The sequence below is a fragment of the Lepidothrix coronata genome, unplaced genomic scaffold (assembly GCF_001604755.1).
Source record: "Lepidothrix coronata isolate B3197 unplaced genomic scaffold, Lepidothrix_coronata-1.0 Scaffold31, whole genome shotgun sequence".
Lineage (NCBI taxonomy): Eukaryota > Metazoa > Chordata > Aves > Passeriformes > Pipridae > Lepidothrix > Lepidothrix coronata.
In genome coordinates this window covers 4,631,932-4,650,918 of record NW_016690211.1, presented here as the reverse complement: position 1 = coordinate 4,650,918, position 18,987 = coordinate 4,631,932, and the positions used below count along the sequence as shown (strand labels likewise).

The 18,987-nt window shown below is 38.7% G+C and overlaps 1 protein-coding gene and 1 long non-coding RNA gene across 3 annotated transcripts in view; one reads left to right on the top strand and one right to left on the bottom strand.

Annotated features, from left to right (window-relative positions):
* Positions 1–18,987, bottom strand: part of ITGA2 (integrin subunit alpha 2) — a 67,587-nt gene that overhangs the window by 21,749 nt on the left and 26,851 nt on the right. For both annotated transcript variants that reach the window (XM_017811224.1, XM_017811225.1), the window contains exons 3-15: positions 18,350–18,459; positions 17,328–17,419; positions 13,487–13,601; positions 12,890–13,017; positions 11,658–11,806; positions 10,448–10,598; positions 9,846–10,011; positions 8,563–8,636; positions 6,992–7,130; positions 4,478–4,623; positions 3,630–3,773; positions 1,063–1,266; positions 171–307 (exon numbers count right to left, since the gene is read on the bottom strand). In XM_017811224.1, the coding sequence (XP_017666713.1) occupies positions 171–307; positions 1,063–1,266; positions 3,630–3,773; positions 4,478–4,623; positions 6,992–7,130; positions 8,563–8,636; positions 9,846–10,011; positions 10,448–10,598; positions 11,658–11,806; positions 12,890–13,017; positions 13,487–13,601; positions 17,328–17,419; positions 18,350–18,459 (1,755 nt within the window). The remainder of the gene's footprint in view (positions 1–170; positions 308–1,062; positions 1,267–3,629; positions 3,774–4,477; positions 4,624–6,991; positions 7,131–8,562; positions 8,637–9,845; positions 10,012–10,447; positions 10,599–11,657; positions 11,807–12,889; positions 13,018–13,486; positions 13,602–17,327; positions 17,420–18,349; positions 18,460–18,987) is intronic.
* Positions 4,604–13,175, top strand: LOC108495497. The gene is made up of 4 exons (XR_001874146.1): positions 4,604–4,717; positions 10,506–10,581; positions 11,523–11,615; positions 13,107–13,175. It is a non-coding gene; the product is annotated as an uncharacterized LOC108495497 (long non-coding RNA).

Sequence of the window (18,987 nt, the reverse complement as noted above, 5' to 3'; positions counted from 1 at the left end):
GCTCTTTTTTGAGCTAGGTAAGATAGCAGAGATGAGGCAGTAAGTGTGTTAGTTCTGCAGACATGGGATGAAAGAGCTTTTTCATTTGCTTATTTTCCTGTTTAATTAACTATATGTTCAACTTGTATCTGAATAATCAATCATTTCCTTTCTAAAAAGAGTTTACCAACCATAGCAGAACCACATTTCCATCAGCACCAACCGATACATCACTTATGTCATCGTCATCTAAGTCTCTATGGCCATCTACTGATCTTCCAAAGAATTGGAGCTGTTGTCCAAAAGCAGAATCCGATCCTAAAATTTTCTAGGAAAGAGAGTTTGGTTACTGAGTTTGCCAAAGCATGCTTAAGTCAGTAGATAGCAGCCTAAGCAATAGATTTTCACTGATACTCCCTGTATATACAATGTATTGTTTAAACAAAATGCATTGTGGATGTTTCCTCAAATGCTTTTTAGCACTTCTTCCTCCTCTGTTGGAGCAGACAATGGACTAGATTTTTCTGTCTTGGGAGTAGTATACTGACTGCTGTATGCCAGACAGTACTTACTGGAAACTTCTTCCATCTACACTGAGCAACTCTAAGAATGTGAAGCTTAAGAGGACTTCTAAAAAATACTTTCTGCAACCAGAAAGTCTGCATGGAAAGTGACAGTACTGTTACCATTATAGCAGACACACAGATCATTGAAAGACTTTCCCTGGGAGCTGGGATCTATCTAATCTTCATTGCTGTACATCAACCCTAAGAATATGAATAATGGGTATCAAAAACAAATAGGAAATCAGCTAACTTCAGACTCAGATATCAAAAATGGTAAGAGGTTTAGACAGAGTATCTTGCAAATGCTTTTCCTCTATATGGTTCAGTTATAAGCATGACAACATCAACCTGAGTATGCTGACAGCTGAAGGAAGGAGAGGCACAAAACTTGAAATAAGCCATGAGAATAACAGTACTCCTTTAAGAGGATGAAACACTACGCAATTAAACCATAGAAAAATCTTCCTTTTTCCTCTAGCAGATCTAAAGGCACTGATTATTATGCAAAATTATTTACCTGAGAATATTTGGTACGTATAGTCTTTTGAAATCCATTGTAAATATAAATTGCTCCAGAGTTTTGGTTTTCCAGTGGAGCACCTATTACAACATCATTAAAGCCATCCAAATCAATGTCTGCAAGCACTGCAATTGCTGATCCAAAGCGTGCATTTTCTGACCCCTGTGGACCTTCCAAGAGTTCTTGTTGATCCAAAATTCTCTTTAAAAATTGAAAAAGAAGAAAAAGGAAAAACACAGCTATCATTGCACCAGATCAGACATAGGAGCAGTATCTATGTGCATTGTTTTTTTATTTCTGTTTTCCAGTACATTTCCCTTGGACAGCTCAACACTGAATTCCTTCCCCATTGTATTGCCCATTCAGTTTGCATTATGTCTCAAAGTCCTGGCAAGAATTACACAGCAAAATCAAAGCATGCTATGCAAAGTACTAGCAGCAAATATAACCATATGTATGAAGCTTAAATGCTCTCACTGTCCTCATCTGACTGTTCTGAAAGTTTCACAATACATTGAAAAATACAGTTTCCAGTTTTGGATTACCAGTTTTTATGCAGAGGGAATGGAAATTATGTAACTGGACATAATTCTTTGAAACAGAAATGGAATTTCCTTACTAAACTAATGCAAAAAACATGTGTCCAAATGGTAAACTCCTGACCTCTCCAATGCCAGTGAAGAAAGAAAGATTGGAGATCTTTATAGTTAAATAATCCCATTTACACTAGATTAAATGCAACTCTGGCAACAGCGTTTTCACCTTTAACATCAGTTATTTCACTGTCCTTAAAATTTTAGAAATATCAGCCAAGTTATTTATTAAACATGACTAGAAAAGTATTACTCGCACAACATGGACAACTTGCAAAAACCACATTCTTCAAAAAAAAAATTTAAAAAATCTGTCATTATTCTTAACTTCCAAATAATTTTAAACTGAACAATTGACAACAACTAAAAGTTGTAAGATAGTCTTCCAATTTATTTGGCTTTCAAAAGACAAGGAAAAAAAACCCTTTCATTTTTCTTCCATATTTCATGTCTGATACCACAGTCACAAAGACCATTGTCACCTACAAGTAGTACCACCTTCAGCTCCTGCATCTACCTTGAAATTGCCCTAGTGTAGTTTTCTGTTGCTTCACAATGGTCTGACTGTGAGATGCTGCTGAAGAGAATGGTCCTCCCTCTCTATTTGATTGAAATCTACCTAGTAAAGAGGCCATGGTCTGTTTTCTCTGATGGATGGCAGATATTAATTTACTTTGCATATCCAGATATCCAGTGACTGAAAGACTGTTCAAAAGTGGCAGAGGGCTCAGGATGTTTAATATAGATATTCTGAAAACACCTACTACGGGTCTGAATAAAAAGCACCGTCAGTCAGGCACGAGACAAATAACACAGCTTCACTGAACAGAGGAGACAACAAGAGTAATAATAATCATCCCATATCAGAGTCCACGAAACAATGCAGAAAACTGGAAGAAGAGCATTTCTTAGAACTGCTTTGGGACTACTGTCAGGTGTTGAACACATTTACCAAAATCAAATGGCAAATTAATTAGCAAAAGCCTTGAGATGGTTTTTTTTGAGATATGGCCAACTCCATGCTATATTAGTGTAAAGCACCTATCACAATGCCTGACACCAGGACCAGGGAGACACTGACAGCAGGCGCCTGACCACTAACAGTACCTAGCTACTGCCTTGCTTATTGGCTCCACTTCGGTCTGTTCCATCAGGCTCATCATGGCTGGACTTTGTGAACGAAGATTTGGAAAGGGCTCTACCCACGTTCGTTACAAGTGTGCTGGTGGCTAAAAAGGCCAATACGAGACAGGCACGTCCGGTTGCAAAAGGCACAGCAGAAAGACTCCTTAGGTGGTATATTCTGCAAGGCACAATTCTTTCTGTGTTGTCTTTTCTCCTCGAGAGTGATCTTGTGTGTGTTCTCAAAGGAAGCAGCAGCGTTATAGATGGTGTGTCTCCAGGCCTCCCGATTTGAGGCCAGAGTAGACCAGTTATGGTGATCAATATGGCCAAGGCTGAGATGTTGTTTCAAGTAGTCCTTGTATCTTCTCTTTGGGGCTCCTCTCTTGCGGCAGCCAGAGGCAAGTTCACCATAAAGCAAGATCTTAGGGAGGCGGTGGTCCTTCATCCTTGAGACGTGCCCTGCCCAGCACAGCTGTGTTCTCAGCAACATGGCCTGTTCCATCAGGCTAATTCCCAGATTACATGCACAAGCAGTTCTGGGGAAAGCCTGCAGCTGCTACTGAAAAGCACAACAGGTGAGGTGGCACTGGGAATGCCTCCACCCATGGTCTTCTAAAGAGTTAGGCTTTGAACCATTCACCCCTGCCCTTATGCTGCATTCCAGGAAAAGCACATGCTCTGTGTCTTATTAGAAAAAATATCACTTGAAATATTTCTAACACTTTGAAAAGATTCACTGAAAGTGACTTAGAGATACTGAAGAGGCCAATGGTCTCTTAGCATGTATGCGGCAGTCTGCTTTGAAAGAAGTTAGCCCTAGGCAATGCCAGCTTGAGCCATTGTTACCTTTGTGACAGAGAACATGTAAACTCTTCCTTCTTCTTTCTTCAGGTCATTCATAAACATTGGTGCACCCACAAGCAGCACATCTGTCACAGAATCCCTGTTGACGTCCACTGAACACACCACACTGCCAAAGTAGGAGCCAATCTGAAATCAGTAATAAATGGGTCAGGATTGTATGTAGACTTTGTAAAACATGTTTTAGCATCTGACTCAGAAAATTTACATCCAGTAATATTCCAATATGACTTAATAAAACTGCCTGTTGATGAATGAAATTACTATATAACATAGTCCAGTGTTTGAAGAATCTTATCTTTACCATGTGTCCACTGTTTCTATCCACTAGCTGCTGCTATGGCTTTACCACTAGGCAATACAAATGCCAACAGAGAGTAAGCTATGGGAAGTATATTTTTTATATCTGTGCACATGAACCTACCCAAGCTTTGATCTACTCTCACACTTGTCTTACAGATGAAACCAAACTCACTGCTCTTCTCCAAATAGACAAAAAGAGATTGAGTTTTCAGATCTCTCTTTTGATGTTGTCTACTTCACAACTTCTCAGGCAGAGTGGAGTTCACTGAGTATCTATATCCCAATTAGAATTGTTGACAGAATGATACATTATTTAGCTTTGTACATTATCTTTTACCACTAACTGGTTGACTTCCTAAAATACTCTTTAAGAGTTACAGTTGACCTTTTTGAAATAGTCTAGTGGCAGAGAAAAACGGATTCTAAATGCTTTGCATAAAAGTGGAATTTTCAAAACAAATTACAATTTCCTGCTGGGTCAATAAAAAGAGATGCCTAAAAGTCTGCATTCATGACCAAAATATACTTGCCTGCTCGCCTCTCTGTGACTGCACAATTGCAATGTTACCATCACTGTCAACATCATAAACCACCACTCTGCCAGTGTAGTTGGATCTTGGTGCACCAGCAACAAAATAGATGGAACTCATAGTTGAGAGAACAGCAACAGAATAACCTGGGGTAGAAGCCAACATTTAACACGTGTGAGAGACCATTAATTACAATTCATCAGTTGGTTATCCATAAAGGGCAGAAGATGAGTCAGTCTGGTATGTTAATCACAGAGAATGATGCTTTCAAGATGGGAAGTTACACAGTCACATATGCATAAAATTTGCAATATAATTCTGGACAGAACAATGACATACAGATCAAGTTGAAACAGGTTTGCAGAACAGAGTGTTTTAGCCTATTCAGTAAAACACAGACCACAGAAATGTCATGCTTGTGAAGGAGATAGGAAAAAAAAGCACAAAAAGTATCTTTGGAAAAAAAGAAGTAAAGAGAAACATGAGATGAACATTTGGGCCAGCCTTCAAACTAGGGAGGAACACCTAGCTTCTGCAAAGCTTGCAGTGCATTTTCCCACAGCTTATCAAACCACAGCCCAGTGCTTTAGCTGAACAGAACAGGCTATATTAATAGCTTGTCAGCTGAAGGGTTGATTGAACTTCTTTTAACATTTTAATCCTCATTACCATTATTCTAACATTATTTGCTTTCAGGAAACATCATTTAATACCTGAAAATATTTTAAACATGTATTAGCACTATAAATCTAGCATTAGTACATACCTCACATTTCTGTGGTTTAATTAGAGCAAATTTATTTTTAACAGTAGAAAACAAAATCGTTCTGTATAAATCCATAGTCAAACTGAATAACAAAATGCCAGTGATTGTACAGAAAATGCAGATCTCTAGTAAGCTGCAGGACAATATGAGGAACAAAATCTAAAAGGATTATGCCTTGATCTTTACATATACCAGTCTACCTCATATTTTTGTTCAGACACTGTTTTTCTAGGGTGAGAACATCCTTTGTGACTAGAAGTTCAATGACCAACAATGAAACACGATTTTATTCTGCAATTTAAGGACACACATTCCCGACTAATATAGCATGCAACCATTTGAAGTGAAAGAGTGCAGTGCAGAACAGGGACCAATCTAGCAAGCTGTCATGTGGTAGCACGTCTTAAACTTGTGCTCCCCCAAGCTGGTGAGAGAGAGCTGGTATGGAGAGCTCCTAGTGGGGGACAGAACGTGGAAGGGAAATGAAAAGACAGAAAAAGCAACAACATTGTTTTCTCCAAAAAAGATTGAAGTAAATACTATAAAACAGCCATGTAGAGAAAGGAAGTGACCTGACCTCTTAAAAACTATTATAAAAAGGAAGTAAGAGAAAGTCTGAAGAGGTCACACATGGAAAAAAAGCTACTCCTCATTAGGTTGGGTTTAGATTTATTCATTATTTTGGATTCAAGTAATGCTGAGGCATAGGTGAAAAAAGAGTATGTTAGTTGCAAAAATAGCATCTTATTTAATAACTTGAAGGAAGTCACAGGTGTTTAATGTAGTAGCATATTCAGGGATAAATCATCAGAGCAGGCATGTTGAAGGTTTGCAGAAAACATTTCAGTGAACTGAGAATACAAACTGACTGGCTTTATTGGGTCACAAAAATGTGTCAAAGAATACATATGGGAATTATATATAAGACCTCTATTAAATGATAGTAATATTTCTAAAATTATAAACTGAACTGGGAAAGGCCAAGAAAATAGCAAGCCCATATGAAACAACAGCAAGTCAATCAGCTTCTTATCCACATGGAACTGGGGAAGAACATACAAATATAACAGAAAGGACCCATAATGATTCACTAGGCAGTTTTTTCAAATCCCATGATTTATTATGCCTCTGTGACTGTGGTGGTTTTGGCTGCGATAGAATTAATTTTTTTCACAGCAGCTGGTATGGGGCTGTGGTTTGGATATCTGCTGGAAATAATGTTGATAACAGAGATGTTTTAGCTGAGAGGGCACACTGCCAGGACAGCTGACCCCAGCTCACCCAAGGGATATCTTATCCCATATAGCATCGAGCTCAGCATACAAAGCTGGGGGAAGGAGGAAGAAGGGGATATGTTCAGAGTGTTGGCATTTGTCTTCCAAAGTCACTGTTACGTCTCTATCTCAACCCACAAGTTCACTCACTTTTACTGTTCTGACTCTATCCCCCATTCCACCAAGGGGAGTGAGTGAGTGGCTGTGTGGTGCTTAGCTGCTGACTGGGGTTAAACCACACCAGTCTGATTTTTTTTCAGTTTACCACATTGGTATGAGTAGAATTTAATAACACAATAAATACATCATTCAATGAACTGTTGTCCAGTAAATTAAATATTTTTCAACTGAAAATTCTTTTCATATTCTCAAATCAGTTCGTAACAGGGATATGGTTAGAGGAGAATTTTCCAAGTACTTTTCTATTTTAATTAAGCTTCGATAAATTTCCAAATTTGTATTTCAGCCCCTTACCTAGATATGAGCTATGATTTCTGTCCTGTAGAATCTTCTCAAACACATGGCTTGGAAAGGTGGTGACTCTGTCTGAAGATTCCTGTACTACTGTTCCACTCCAGTCATAGGCCCCAACAGCACCCAGCAGCAGAACATCCTTTAAAAAAAAAAAAAGTCAACATTTTAGAACTACCTGATTTCGAAAAAGTGTGAGCAAAGCTTAAGTTATCATAGATAATTTTCTATATCGCTGTGTTTAAAGCAGTGATGTACAATCCAAAGACTGCAGGCAGTTGACTGGAGCTGCTTACAGTTACCACTTACATGCAGGACTTCACTGCCCTATTAAGAGGGATTATCACCCCTCTCCTGCAAGAGGATAAGTGACCACTTTAGTTCCCATGGCACTGCAACTCAAGATAAAATGGGTTTATTTAAACACAACTTCCTAAGTCAGTCCACCCTGGGGTTGGGCTTGCTAAGGCAATGCTTTTATGCACTCATGATCCTCAGAAGATTGAAGAACATGCAAACAAATCTGTGAGAAAAAGCTAAAGCCCCCTTTTTGACAATGAAAGTGTGAATGACAGCACACAAAAGCTGATAGATACAGGATAGCTGATACAGGACAGACACAAGAAATAGATACAGAATTTCATTCTTTATATGAGGAGATGTTCTTGAGAGAACAGTTAAACCTAAACTCCAAATTAACATGGTTTATTATACAGAATACTTCGTACAGAAATACTTAGTCTTAGACTTGTACACAGATAACAAACACAGTTTAGTTTATTCAAATTATTAAAATTCTTCACTGAACTGAGATACTGTTACAGAAAACTACAATAAAACTGGATGTGTAATTTTCCTGAAGGAATGTCCAAATATTTCTTATTTCCTAGCATCAAGTGCTTCATAATTTAAAACTTTAATTTGTGCAAATACTTGTAAAAATTATTTCATTCATCTTTAAGGGCTATAAAAAAGAAACAATCTTCTTGTATTTTCACTTGAAAGCTTATTGAACCACACTTGGGTTTTACAAAGAGGACCTATCTGGTTAAGATAATCTTAAAATTTATTAGCATTAAATATATCCGATTTATGTTCTTTCTAATTTCTAAATGAAATATGATTTAAAGAAATATTATTAATTTTATAATTAATAAATTATTTTCAGACTTATTTATATTTTGGTGACTTCCGAGAAATATAGCAGCCTCACAATATAGTTTCAATTCTTCTGAGTTATTCAACTCCAAGATACAAACATGGAACAACTGATTTTTCCCTGCTACATGAACTCAGAAATCATGGAAAACATTGTATTAACACATCTCAAAATCATTAAATGAAAGAAACTGTTATTCAGTGTCACATATTAATATATATTTTTTCATTTTAGAGCTATACACCATCTATTAGTGGCATTCAAGTACAGGAAAAATTAAAAGAATAATTTGACATTCACCTGCTTGTAAAAAAGATCTTAAAATTGGACAATGTGCTTTATTACTCTTATTTTGTTGCACTCATGTCTACATAATTACATCTACTCGTATCATTAAATAATTATATTCACATACCTTTTTTTGTGAGTAATATGCACTGAAGCCCACCTGTGACATTTCCATTTGGAAAGTATCACCTTGATCCGTACCTGGTAAAACAGACATCCACATGTGGTTAGCCCTTTAGAGCCACACAAGACCCAATCTTACTGCCTGTGAGTTTAGCTATATAGGGACTGTACATATCCACTAATTCTGCTAAAGCATTTACAAACAACGGAAGTCAGAGCTGATAAACTATAGAAAATTTGGAGGATTTAACGGGAAGTTGATAAAATGGAACCATAATGCTATAAATCTCTTCCCAAAAAAGGCAGAATATGATGATAAAGATAGTCTGAATCGGCTTGCACAGTCTTGTCACTGTGGCTAATCTCTTTTTGTGTTTCCTAGGAAGCATTAATAATACACTGAAATTAGCAGCTTAAATGACTGTATAGTCACAAGTTTCAAACAGAATACCAATGTTTATTGTCATATAGGATTTATAAAAACTGTTGTAATTGTCTTGAAAAATACTGTGACATCTGGGAATATTTCCTAAAGTAGATGGATGGGAATTCAATTCAGGTACTCAGGAAAAAGCAAGATAAGGAGCTCAGCGTATCCTCTTACTTTGACTAGCAGCATGGGACCAATAAAGAATAGATCGGGTGACAGAGAAAGGAAGTTCCATCCTGAGTACAGGAAGGCTGCAGCTCATTAAGGAGCAAGGTCTGAATTTAAATTAAAATTTAAAAGCTGGCTTTGGGGGTGACAAAGTGTCTTCAAGTCACCTCTGCAACTCCTTCCTCCAAACAGTACACAAAAGCATGGGTGATGTTAGGGATTGAGCCTGGTAGGCATTGTACTACTGGTAGATTGTACTACTGTAGCTTTTCAGTTCCTAAATCAGTAAGCAAGTCTTCTGATTTGTTTTTTAAATTTACAGTTGCTTAGCATTCACAGGGGTGCAGCTGACAAGCATAAAGATGATGGTAATAGTTCCAAATACATTTGGACACATATAGACAAACCCCCATGCCTGAAGCCCATGATGAATTGACAGAAATTTTCATGAACTGGGAAATGTTTTCCACAAACTGCAAAAAACTAACTTGAAGCTCGGGCTTATTAGGGGTGAAGTAGCTGGGAGAACACCTGTGCAAACCAGAGCCTTCCTGGTGAGCAGGGAGTAGCCTGCAGTTCTAGCTGCCTCTCATTTTCACAATCCTACTCTAAGCTGAAGCTAAATAGAATTCTTAGGTTGTCAGCTGGGAGAATCTGATCTAATTTTTCAGAGACATTGAGTATTTTACCTTCTATACTAAAAATGCGCTCTCCAAGTGTTCCTGCTTCTTCCAGCAGTGCAGCCTCAGATGACACATTGAAGAAATATTTGTCTGTTGGATGACTAGCAATTCCCTTGATTTCTTTAATTAAGTTTTTAGTATCAAGTTCATGCCTGATTAAGTATCCCAAAACCTTGGGTAAAAAACCAAACAAACAAACAGCAAAATGAGAAGAGTGAAAAAAAATCACACTGTTACCCCATTTCCTTCTGTATTATTTGAGCAAATATTCTACATATTAAAAAAAAGAACCCTCTTCATTCATATTACTGAATTGCTTATCAGACTGTATTCCTATCCAAGGGAGCATTCAGATAGCAATAATATATAAAACGTGGGAAAAGAGAAAATTATTTAAGTTGCTCAGGAAATACTAGTCTTGCTCTTTCAGCCAGTAAAGAAAACTAATATTTCACTAGTTTATAAGGATTAATCTGATTGCATTTCAGTCTCACCAGTGCAACAATGCAGGCATTATATAGTGCTTATGCATGAACATGCCCTTTCATACATGCACAACAAAACAATCTTTAAAAACTGCAATATTATATAATTTTAGTATTACTTACAGCAATGCCAAATCTGGTTATATTGTCTTCATTGCATTTACCTATCACTGTTTTCAAGTTGGAGCCATCATGTGATTCACCGTCTGTCACAACAACCATTACTTTTGTGGCTTCTGGACGTCCTCCCGATTCAGGTGAGAAGGCATACTGTCTGTTATAAAACATACATGTCAGTCTATAATGGGTGGAATTCAGTACATATACTGTAACGAATATGTCCATCACTGGTTTAGAACAAGGTGCTTCTTTGTGAATTAACAATCTGCAATAAGAATTTTCAGTTATGCTCCTGATAACTTCTTCACAAACCACTGCTCAAAGAGCCCTAAGAAATGTACAAAGGATTAGAAGATAAAAATAGTAGGACTGGAAGAACTGGATAGTAATTCTGATAGAAATGTAAATTCCCTGAAAAACAAATTTTTTTTGTACAAATATTTCTAAACGAAAAGTGGGTTTTGTTAGAACTACTTAAGTTTTATGACACCAGAAACTGGCATCACCAAGTTCAGAAAGAAGTGGAGGAGAATTAATTATAGGCTCCTCAATACTACTGCAAATATTTACTCCATTGATGGCTGAGTCTGCTCTTAAAAAAAATTTTCAAGGCCATTTGATTCAGCACGCATTTTGGTCTAGAGTTCTGTCCTTGATTCAGCTTAAAACCAGCATCTTCCTGTTGAGAAACAGACCTGGTTTGTATACGTATTCAGAGTCATAGAATATTGTTTTAAGCTTCTCCTACTTTTCATGCTGCTGGTGCTGCCCTGACAAACTGACAACAGAGAAGAGGTTTTATTTTCTCTGCAATCAACCAAAGCCTGACCTACAAACACCAGTCTCACAGGCCCAACTGAAACCCTGGATAAACTTTTAATTCTTTCAATGATTTTGTATCTTTCCTAAAACCTTGTCCATTGTGTTTGATGCACTGTCATGTTTAAACACGTGTGACAGAAAAAGCAACTCTGTTGGGTACCAGAATTATGTTAGTGTAATGTTTAACCCAATGTTTAACAACATGCTTTCCAGCAAGTCTAGTTTACATATTCCTGTACCATTCTGCAATGGCCAGGATTCTGCCTGCCACTGGGAACCTACTCAGAGGCCCTGAGCAAATTGTTTCCTGGTGGGAATGAAATTCAGGATGTTCTCCTTGCTGTTTAAGGTAAGTTACAATAGTTGCACAGTAATCATCAATGTGTCCCACCTTGCATTGTCAATGGCTTTGAAAGTATTAGTGAGATCTCCTCCCTTCTGAGATGTTCTCTCCATTGCTTTAACAACCTCATCCTTTGTTTGATACGTATTCAAGTTGAAGACTACACGGGGATCATTAGCATACTGAATTAAACCCACCTATGCAATAAAAAAATTATGTCAGATTATCATGAATTACAATTAGTTACATAGAACCATGATGCTTACTTATATCAGGTTGGAATTAAAGCCCTGCAGATGCACATGAGGTTATAGTTTTCTTTCAACACCAATTTAATATTAACATGTGGAAAACAAAGAAAACTAAAATGCTCCTGCACCTTATATCATTTATTAGGGACTACAATATCCTAATGCAAAAATATGAAACAGCAGACATTAAATATTTGCTTGGTTACTTCTGAAAGAGCTTATGGATAGTAACAATATGAGGAGCTCTGGGAAAAATAAGAAAATAGCAAAAATTCTACAAGCTGACAGCACCTCACTCTGATCTCTTCTAAGGAAGTCCTAAAGATTGGTAACTTTGCAGCATTGCAAACCCTATTTATTTTTAATATAGGGTTTAAAAAAAAAAGAGAAGGTGCTAAAGGTGAGATTCAGAAAGGAGGAAGCCTAGCTTTTAAGCACCTCATTTCCAAAGTAGCCCAAGGAAAAAGGCAGCCTTTGGGAGAGAGATTTCCAGTGCCCCAGTCTTTATTCCCAGAGCTGTTTATGGAAAATGGACAACTGTAAAGATGGAAGGCAATAAAATTTTCCTTACCATCACCAAATTAAAAGGAAAACAGAACTCGAAAATCAGTTAGTAACTCAGAAGGAAAAACTCCTTTTTTAAAGATGCAGCAGTTGGAAAGTAAGAGCTGTATGAAAGCCCATTAAAAACCTGTTCTACTTTAACCACATCCCAACAGACTATATTTTAACTACTTTTACACCAAATGAATGAAAGAGATCTGATTCATCTATGTATAACCTAGATTTCTATTTCAGTTGGTTTATATTTCAAATTAAATTACTAATCCCTTTTGAAATAGGCTAGCTGTGAGATAAAATCCCCAACACTGAGTAGGATAACTGCATAATCTGCAGCTTTGGGGGAGGTACTGTAGTTACACTAAATCACATTTGGTTTCTTTTAAAATTGGTTGGTTTTGTTTTGTTTTGGGTTTTTTGATGTTTTTCTTTTTTTTTTAGTCTTTCTCAAATATGTCTTTGACTTACCTGGGTCTTGTTAAGGCCTATGTCTAAGCCTTGTACAAATTTTTTCAAAAATGCCCTCACTGCATCCCAGGGATAAATGCTGTTTGACTCATCACAAACCACGACCACATCTATAACAGAGGAACACCCTAAAACAAAAACAAAAAGTTGACATTAAATGCACTTGCAGTCTCAATATACCCTTCAGCTAAATCCAAAGGTTTATTTCTTTATTTAGGTCTCACACAGGCAACACTTCAGATCAGAAGGTTTTGCCAGAATGAGGACTCAGAAGAAGTGTATGCAGGTTTGCAGCCTGGACTGGTGCAATGCCTCTGAATACAGAGGGGCAAAACCATATTCATATCCACATTGGGTCATGATTTTTCAGTCCTTATGTATTTATCACAGGACTTTGCTTTTGGCACATACATTTTTTAAGAAATCAAAATCAACCGTCCCCAACACAATGTAGCTTAACTTAATTTGATATGGGTTTTTGGTTGGGTTTTTTTTGTTGGTTTCTTGGTGTTTTTTTCGTTTGTTTGGGTTTTTTTTAATTTTAATTTTTTGTTTTGTTTTGTTTTAATTGATTCCGTTTTGCACACGTTGCCTTACTTTGAACAGCAGGAGAAAAGCTTCTTAGGATCTGGAAACTTGGACTGATTTCAGAACAAACTCCTGTTGCATAGTATTGTCTTCCACACTGCTGTGCCCACAAGGGACCACAAGTCTTAAAAATAACAACAACAACAAAAAAAAGAAACTATAAAAATAACAAAGTATTTGTCTCACCGTATCTACATACAAACTCACAACAAGCAGGACTACAGGCATATAGGTACAAACCCACAACAAGGAGGACTAGAAGCATATAGGATTAGGGGAGCCCTCTTGGGTTACCAGGCCAAATCAGTCAGTGTAGCCGCTTTCACAGGCTTTCTCACGGGGAGGATTTCCTACCCGGGATGATCCCAATCCCGCAGGCTGGGCGCAGTTTTCCTTCTCCCTCGCTGCCAGCCCGGGCCCTCCTGCCGACCAGGCCGCGCTGCGCCGTCAGTGGCCGCCAGGTGGCGGCAGCGCCCCGGGCACGGGGCTGGTGGTGACACCGACAGCGCGGCCGAGAGAGAGCTCGGCCCTCACGGCTGCGCCTTAGGGGAGCCGCGTTCCTGAGGGAAACTCGCTGTGCCAGAATATTTACCAGTTAAACTACATCATCTCCAGTGGGACTGCAGCCTCACAGTGAGTACTGCCCCCTCTTCTGCCACACTAAAAGAAATAGTTTGACCCCGGCCTCTCACGCCCCTTGGCTACATGTTTCATTGCCTTTCGTGGAAAATAATCCCGCTTTCCTGATGAAAACCATCTCTGTAACAAGAACTGAGCTGGCCGCATGAAAACCACAGCTCTTGATATCAGAAGAGTAGGTACGAAAGCACCTGGACAAAAAAAATATTAAGACAGTATTTTGTCATGAGGATGGGGAGGCAGCTGTATATGAGTATGGGGGGGGTATATTTCCTTCTAAAAGAAAATAACATTAGGAACCCAGGAAAAAAAAAAAAAACACACAAAACCAAACACCTCTACATAACCTCTGTCCAACAGTTCTGTAAGAAATGATAGCTTCTTTACATATACTCTCTGGTTGCCCTAGTCAGGAGAGTCTGGTAAACAGAGGATGTACCACCTCTATTTAGGAAGAGAAGAGAAGGATAACAGCAGTATCACCCTTTTCTCGAGAATATTGCAGGGGAGGGGGAGGGGAAGTGGAAGGTAAGGTAATTAAGGTCAAAAGTAAATGGAAAATATAGTCAGACTACACTATCCTATGTATGACTAGCCTGTCACACATCCCACTATCCCAAGATATTTGACCAGACAGCAGATTTTCTAGACGACAGAAAGGAAGTGTATCTACCTTATCAGATCTTGCGTTAAGTGCTCTTTTTTAGCTGCCACATGAGGCATGATTAGTTTTTACTGGGAAAGACCGATTTTTGAGAGGTAAAAGGTACAAAATAAATCATCTGTATTGGTAACTACAAAGCTGGAGGAGAGCTACTGGCCTTTAAATTTCTTTTGAGATCAATCTCATTTGCCCATTTTCTAATTTTCTTCTGTATTGGTGGTAAGTCAGAACTGTGATGTCACTATTGGAAGAAGAAGCAAAAATGTTCTAATAATCTTTGCTGATCTTCACTTAAAATGGGAAAAACTAATGTTCTAGCATTGTTACAGTCAGAAATTTAAGATGTATCATTAACGCAGGGGAAAACTGGAAGATTGCATATCAAGGATTGATGAACTTGAAAGGTGGAATATTAGAAAGGGGCACAGACTTGCCCTTCAGGACTTACGTTAAGAAATATGGACATAAACTGGAAGGTCATCGAATGGAGAGAGAGAAGCAGACAGTGGCTGATTTGCAGAGTGACCATATGCACAGAGCCAGCATGCAAAGCAAATATGCCTTAATGATGTGTGACAAGAAGCGCTTGCTGTTGAGCTGGGGAAATACCGAATACACTATATAATGCCTTGGAAAGACTCATGTGGAATACAGATTAGATCTGGTCACTCCTGTTTGAGAGAAGTTTATTTTAAAAAGCACATTTCAGCCAAAAAACTCTATGTTTGTTTAACAAAGCAAAGGACAAGGGAGAGCGATTGTGAGGTGTCAAATACAGAAGGGAGGTTTTACATGCAAGTAGATGGGAGCTGTTTCTTTCAACTAAGGTGCAGCACTGCCCCAAAAACAAACAGATAGAAACTTAAATGAGAACTCCAAAAAAACGTTAACCGTCAGTGAAATTCTTAAGCATGCCTCCAACAGGATCAAGCACGCCTCAGAAAAATGTAATGAGCATGTGGGAAATGACTGCCCTGTACTCAGGATACCTGTGGGAAGCATTCACATGGCATCAAACAGAAGAACCAGCTACGGCACAGACTCTACAGGCTGCATCATGCCCCAGGCAGGCAGCCCAGGGCCTGGGCAAGCAGCAAGTGGTTGGAGGCTGAGAGGGGAGCAGCCACAGGAGGAAGGAGAACAGTGAGCTGGGAGGAGGAAGCCCTAAGCACAGCCCAAAGAGCCCATCACAACAGCCAGCTGCCACAGACAGAGTCCCAGAGCAAAGTCCTGGCTGGCAGCAGTGTGCAAGTATGAGCAGGCATTCTACCCATGTAGCCCAATACTTGCCACAATTGTGGGCTTCTGATACATGTTGAGGCTGAGTCACAGATAACCACCTGTCCTCAGTATCCCATTCTCCATATGTCAAAAAGAACTCCTGTTGCCAAAGACATGGCTGTTCATGTCTTACCAGTCAATCTTTTTTTTCATTTTTCCTTCATGCAATTTAAGGACAGTCCATCAGTAACACATAGATCAGGAAATTCTTTTTGACTGAGAGAAGTTCAAATATTATTAGAAAATAGAACCTTTCCTACATGAGACATTTTAAAACACTGCAGTTACTGATACTGATTAAAAGTGGGTATTCATGGGACATCATTAACGGTAATTAAAAGTATTATTCAAGACACAGAATAAGATTTTTTTAAATCAGTACCTTCCCCAACCAAAAATCAAGAAAAGCACTCTTGCTGTATTTTGAAGTTATGAATAACTTTACTAACTGCAAGGGCGTTGGAATTAGGCCTACTTTTAAGTACTTCAGTGAACTGGACTATGTGTTAATGAATATAATAAATATTTGAATACTTTTGTGATTACTAGGAAGATACAACTGAAAAATACAAAGCTTAAAGAGAGCCTCAAAGCTCTTTTGCCTGTAATTTATTGTTCCACTTATTTACTGCACATGGCTACAATGTACACATCAAACTGAAATAAACCTATACAGCAACAGTTTTCATGCTTATGATTAAGATTATAAAAAAAGCATATTAAACAGGCATTCACTTCCTTTCAATTAAGAAATCTGTTTCACAGGCTCCAAGGACAGTTGTTTGCAGCATATACACACAGAAAATGCATCCTCCTCCAGCTCACTAACAAAATGAAACGCTTCTTAAATCCATGGGACTAGAAATCCTAACACCTCAGGAGGACAGTCCCTGTGCAAGTGCATATGGTGGAAATCACATACAGTCTTTTGAAACACAATCAGAACTATAAAAGATTCCCTTAAAGAATATAATGATGGAAATATTCCTGCCTATATTGTCCAATTTAAATTACTGAGTCTTTAATTATAAGCCCTTCCACAGGATGTTCAGATAAATGACACAGGAGAGATTTCACAATTTTCCTGATTTTGGACCCTAGGTAATGACAGCAGTTTGGAATATTTTAAAATATGCAAAAGATGTACTAATCTATGGTACATAATAAAATATATTTAGCTTGGACTTATAAAAAACGTAGAGAACTCTGGTTTCTTCATTCACCTCAGGCATTTCTGTGTATACTGAATACAATCTTGATACATACCAAAAATCCTCCTGTTTTTGAGTTCTGTATCAGAGTCAAGCCCAGGTTCATGTCTTCCTTTATTTCAGTCACATTTGGAATATTTATTAAAGCTGAAATAAAATGAGATTATGTAATGACAGAATAATAAATAAGATGTAGAAGCAATTTAGTAAGTTAGAAATCCTTTACAAAAACTTGATTTCTCAGAATCGAAGATGCCTTTTCCAGGTGGCTGCATACAATTCTGAGACAAAAGAAACAAAAACCAATCTTTGTAAAAAAATTGCTAGCCATTAACTATAGAGATGAATCAAATATGGCCATTTAAGAGTATCTGCCCTCATGGAAGCTGAAGGCAAAAGAGAGAAAGAAACGCACTATCTATTGCCTATTTTTGGCTGGCTGAGTAGCTGCAGCTGAGCAGCTACTGTTACATTCCTCAGGACATTCTGATCCAGTTATCAGGCTTTAGACAAAAACTTGGAAGGGGGGTGGAGGGCAGAAAATGCATCACAAAGAAACATAAAGTAGGCATCTCAGCCTGCTCTGCTATCCCATATTTTCACTGTATCCAAATGTGAAAGCTATTTTATACTTAGTTTGCAGACACACATCCCCATATCTGGTCTGGGGAAGACAGAGACACTCATCCTCCCATCAGCCCACCCCAGATGCCAGCAAGGAGCCCTTCAATGACACAGAGCCCTGGTTCAGCTGGCTTAGGGACCTACGGCATTCCTGCTCCACATCTGGAGGTTCAAGACCCCAGTGAGTGACATTTAGACCCCGGTGCCTCCAGCAGCTGGCACCACAGGCCAGATGCCCACACCCTGGCCTGATTCAAGTTGCAGGCACCAGTTTTTCCTCAGACAGACACCGGTCTTATCAGCAGCTGGCACTGTGTGCTTGCAGCACACCCCACAGAGACTGAGATTATGCAGAGAGCTAGTTAAGAAAAGTTTTAATAAGGTAGAGTGTCATCGTAGAAAAATAATTGAAAACTGAAAAATTGCAGCAAGACATTACTGGTTACAACTTACCTTGTAAATTCAATTTTTTACATGTGGTTTTGGACGTATCGACAGGACATGCATAAATATCTCCAGTTCTGTTAGCAGGATAGCCACTCCAGGGTGAACCAACCAACAACCTAAAGTAACAGAATCATAGAATCAGCTGGGCTGGAAAGGACCTCCGAGATCATAAATCCAACCCTTGATCCAAACACCATCCATGGTTACTAGACCATGGCACTAAGTGCCACATCCAGTCTCATCTTAAAAACCTCCAAGGACGGAGAATCCACCACTTCCCTGGTCAGCCCATTCTAATGCCTGATTACTCTCTGTAAAGAATTTCTTCCTAATATCCAACCTAAACCTCCCCTGCCAGAGCTTAAGATCATGCCCTCTTGTCTTACTGCTGGTTGCCTGGGAGAAGAGACCAACCCCCACCTGGTTACAACCTCCTTTCAGGGAGTTGTAGAGAGTGATGAAGTCTCCCCTGAGCCTCTTCTTCTCCAGGCTGAACAGCCCCAACTCCCTCAGCCTCTCCTCACAGTACCTGTGTTCCAGTCCCTCACCAGCTTCGTTGCTCTTCTCTGGACCTGCTCCAGCACCTCAATATCCTTCCTGAACTGAGGGGCCCAGAACTGGACACAGCACTCCAGGTGTGGCCT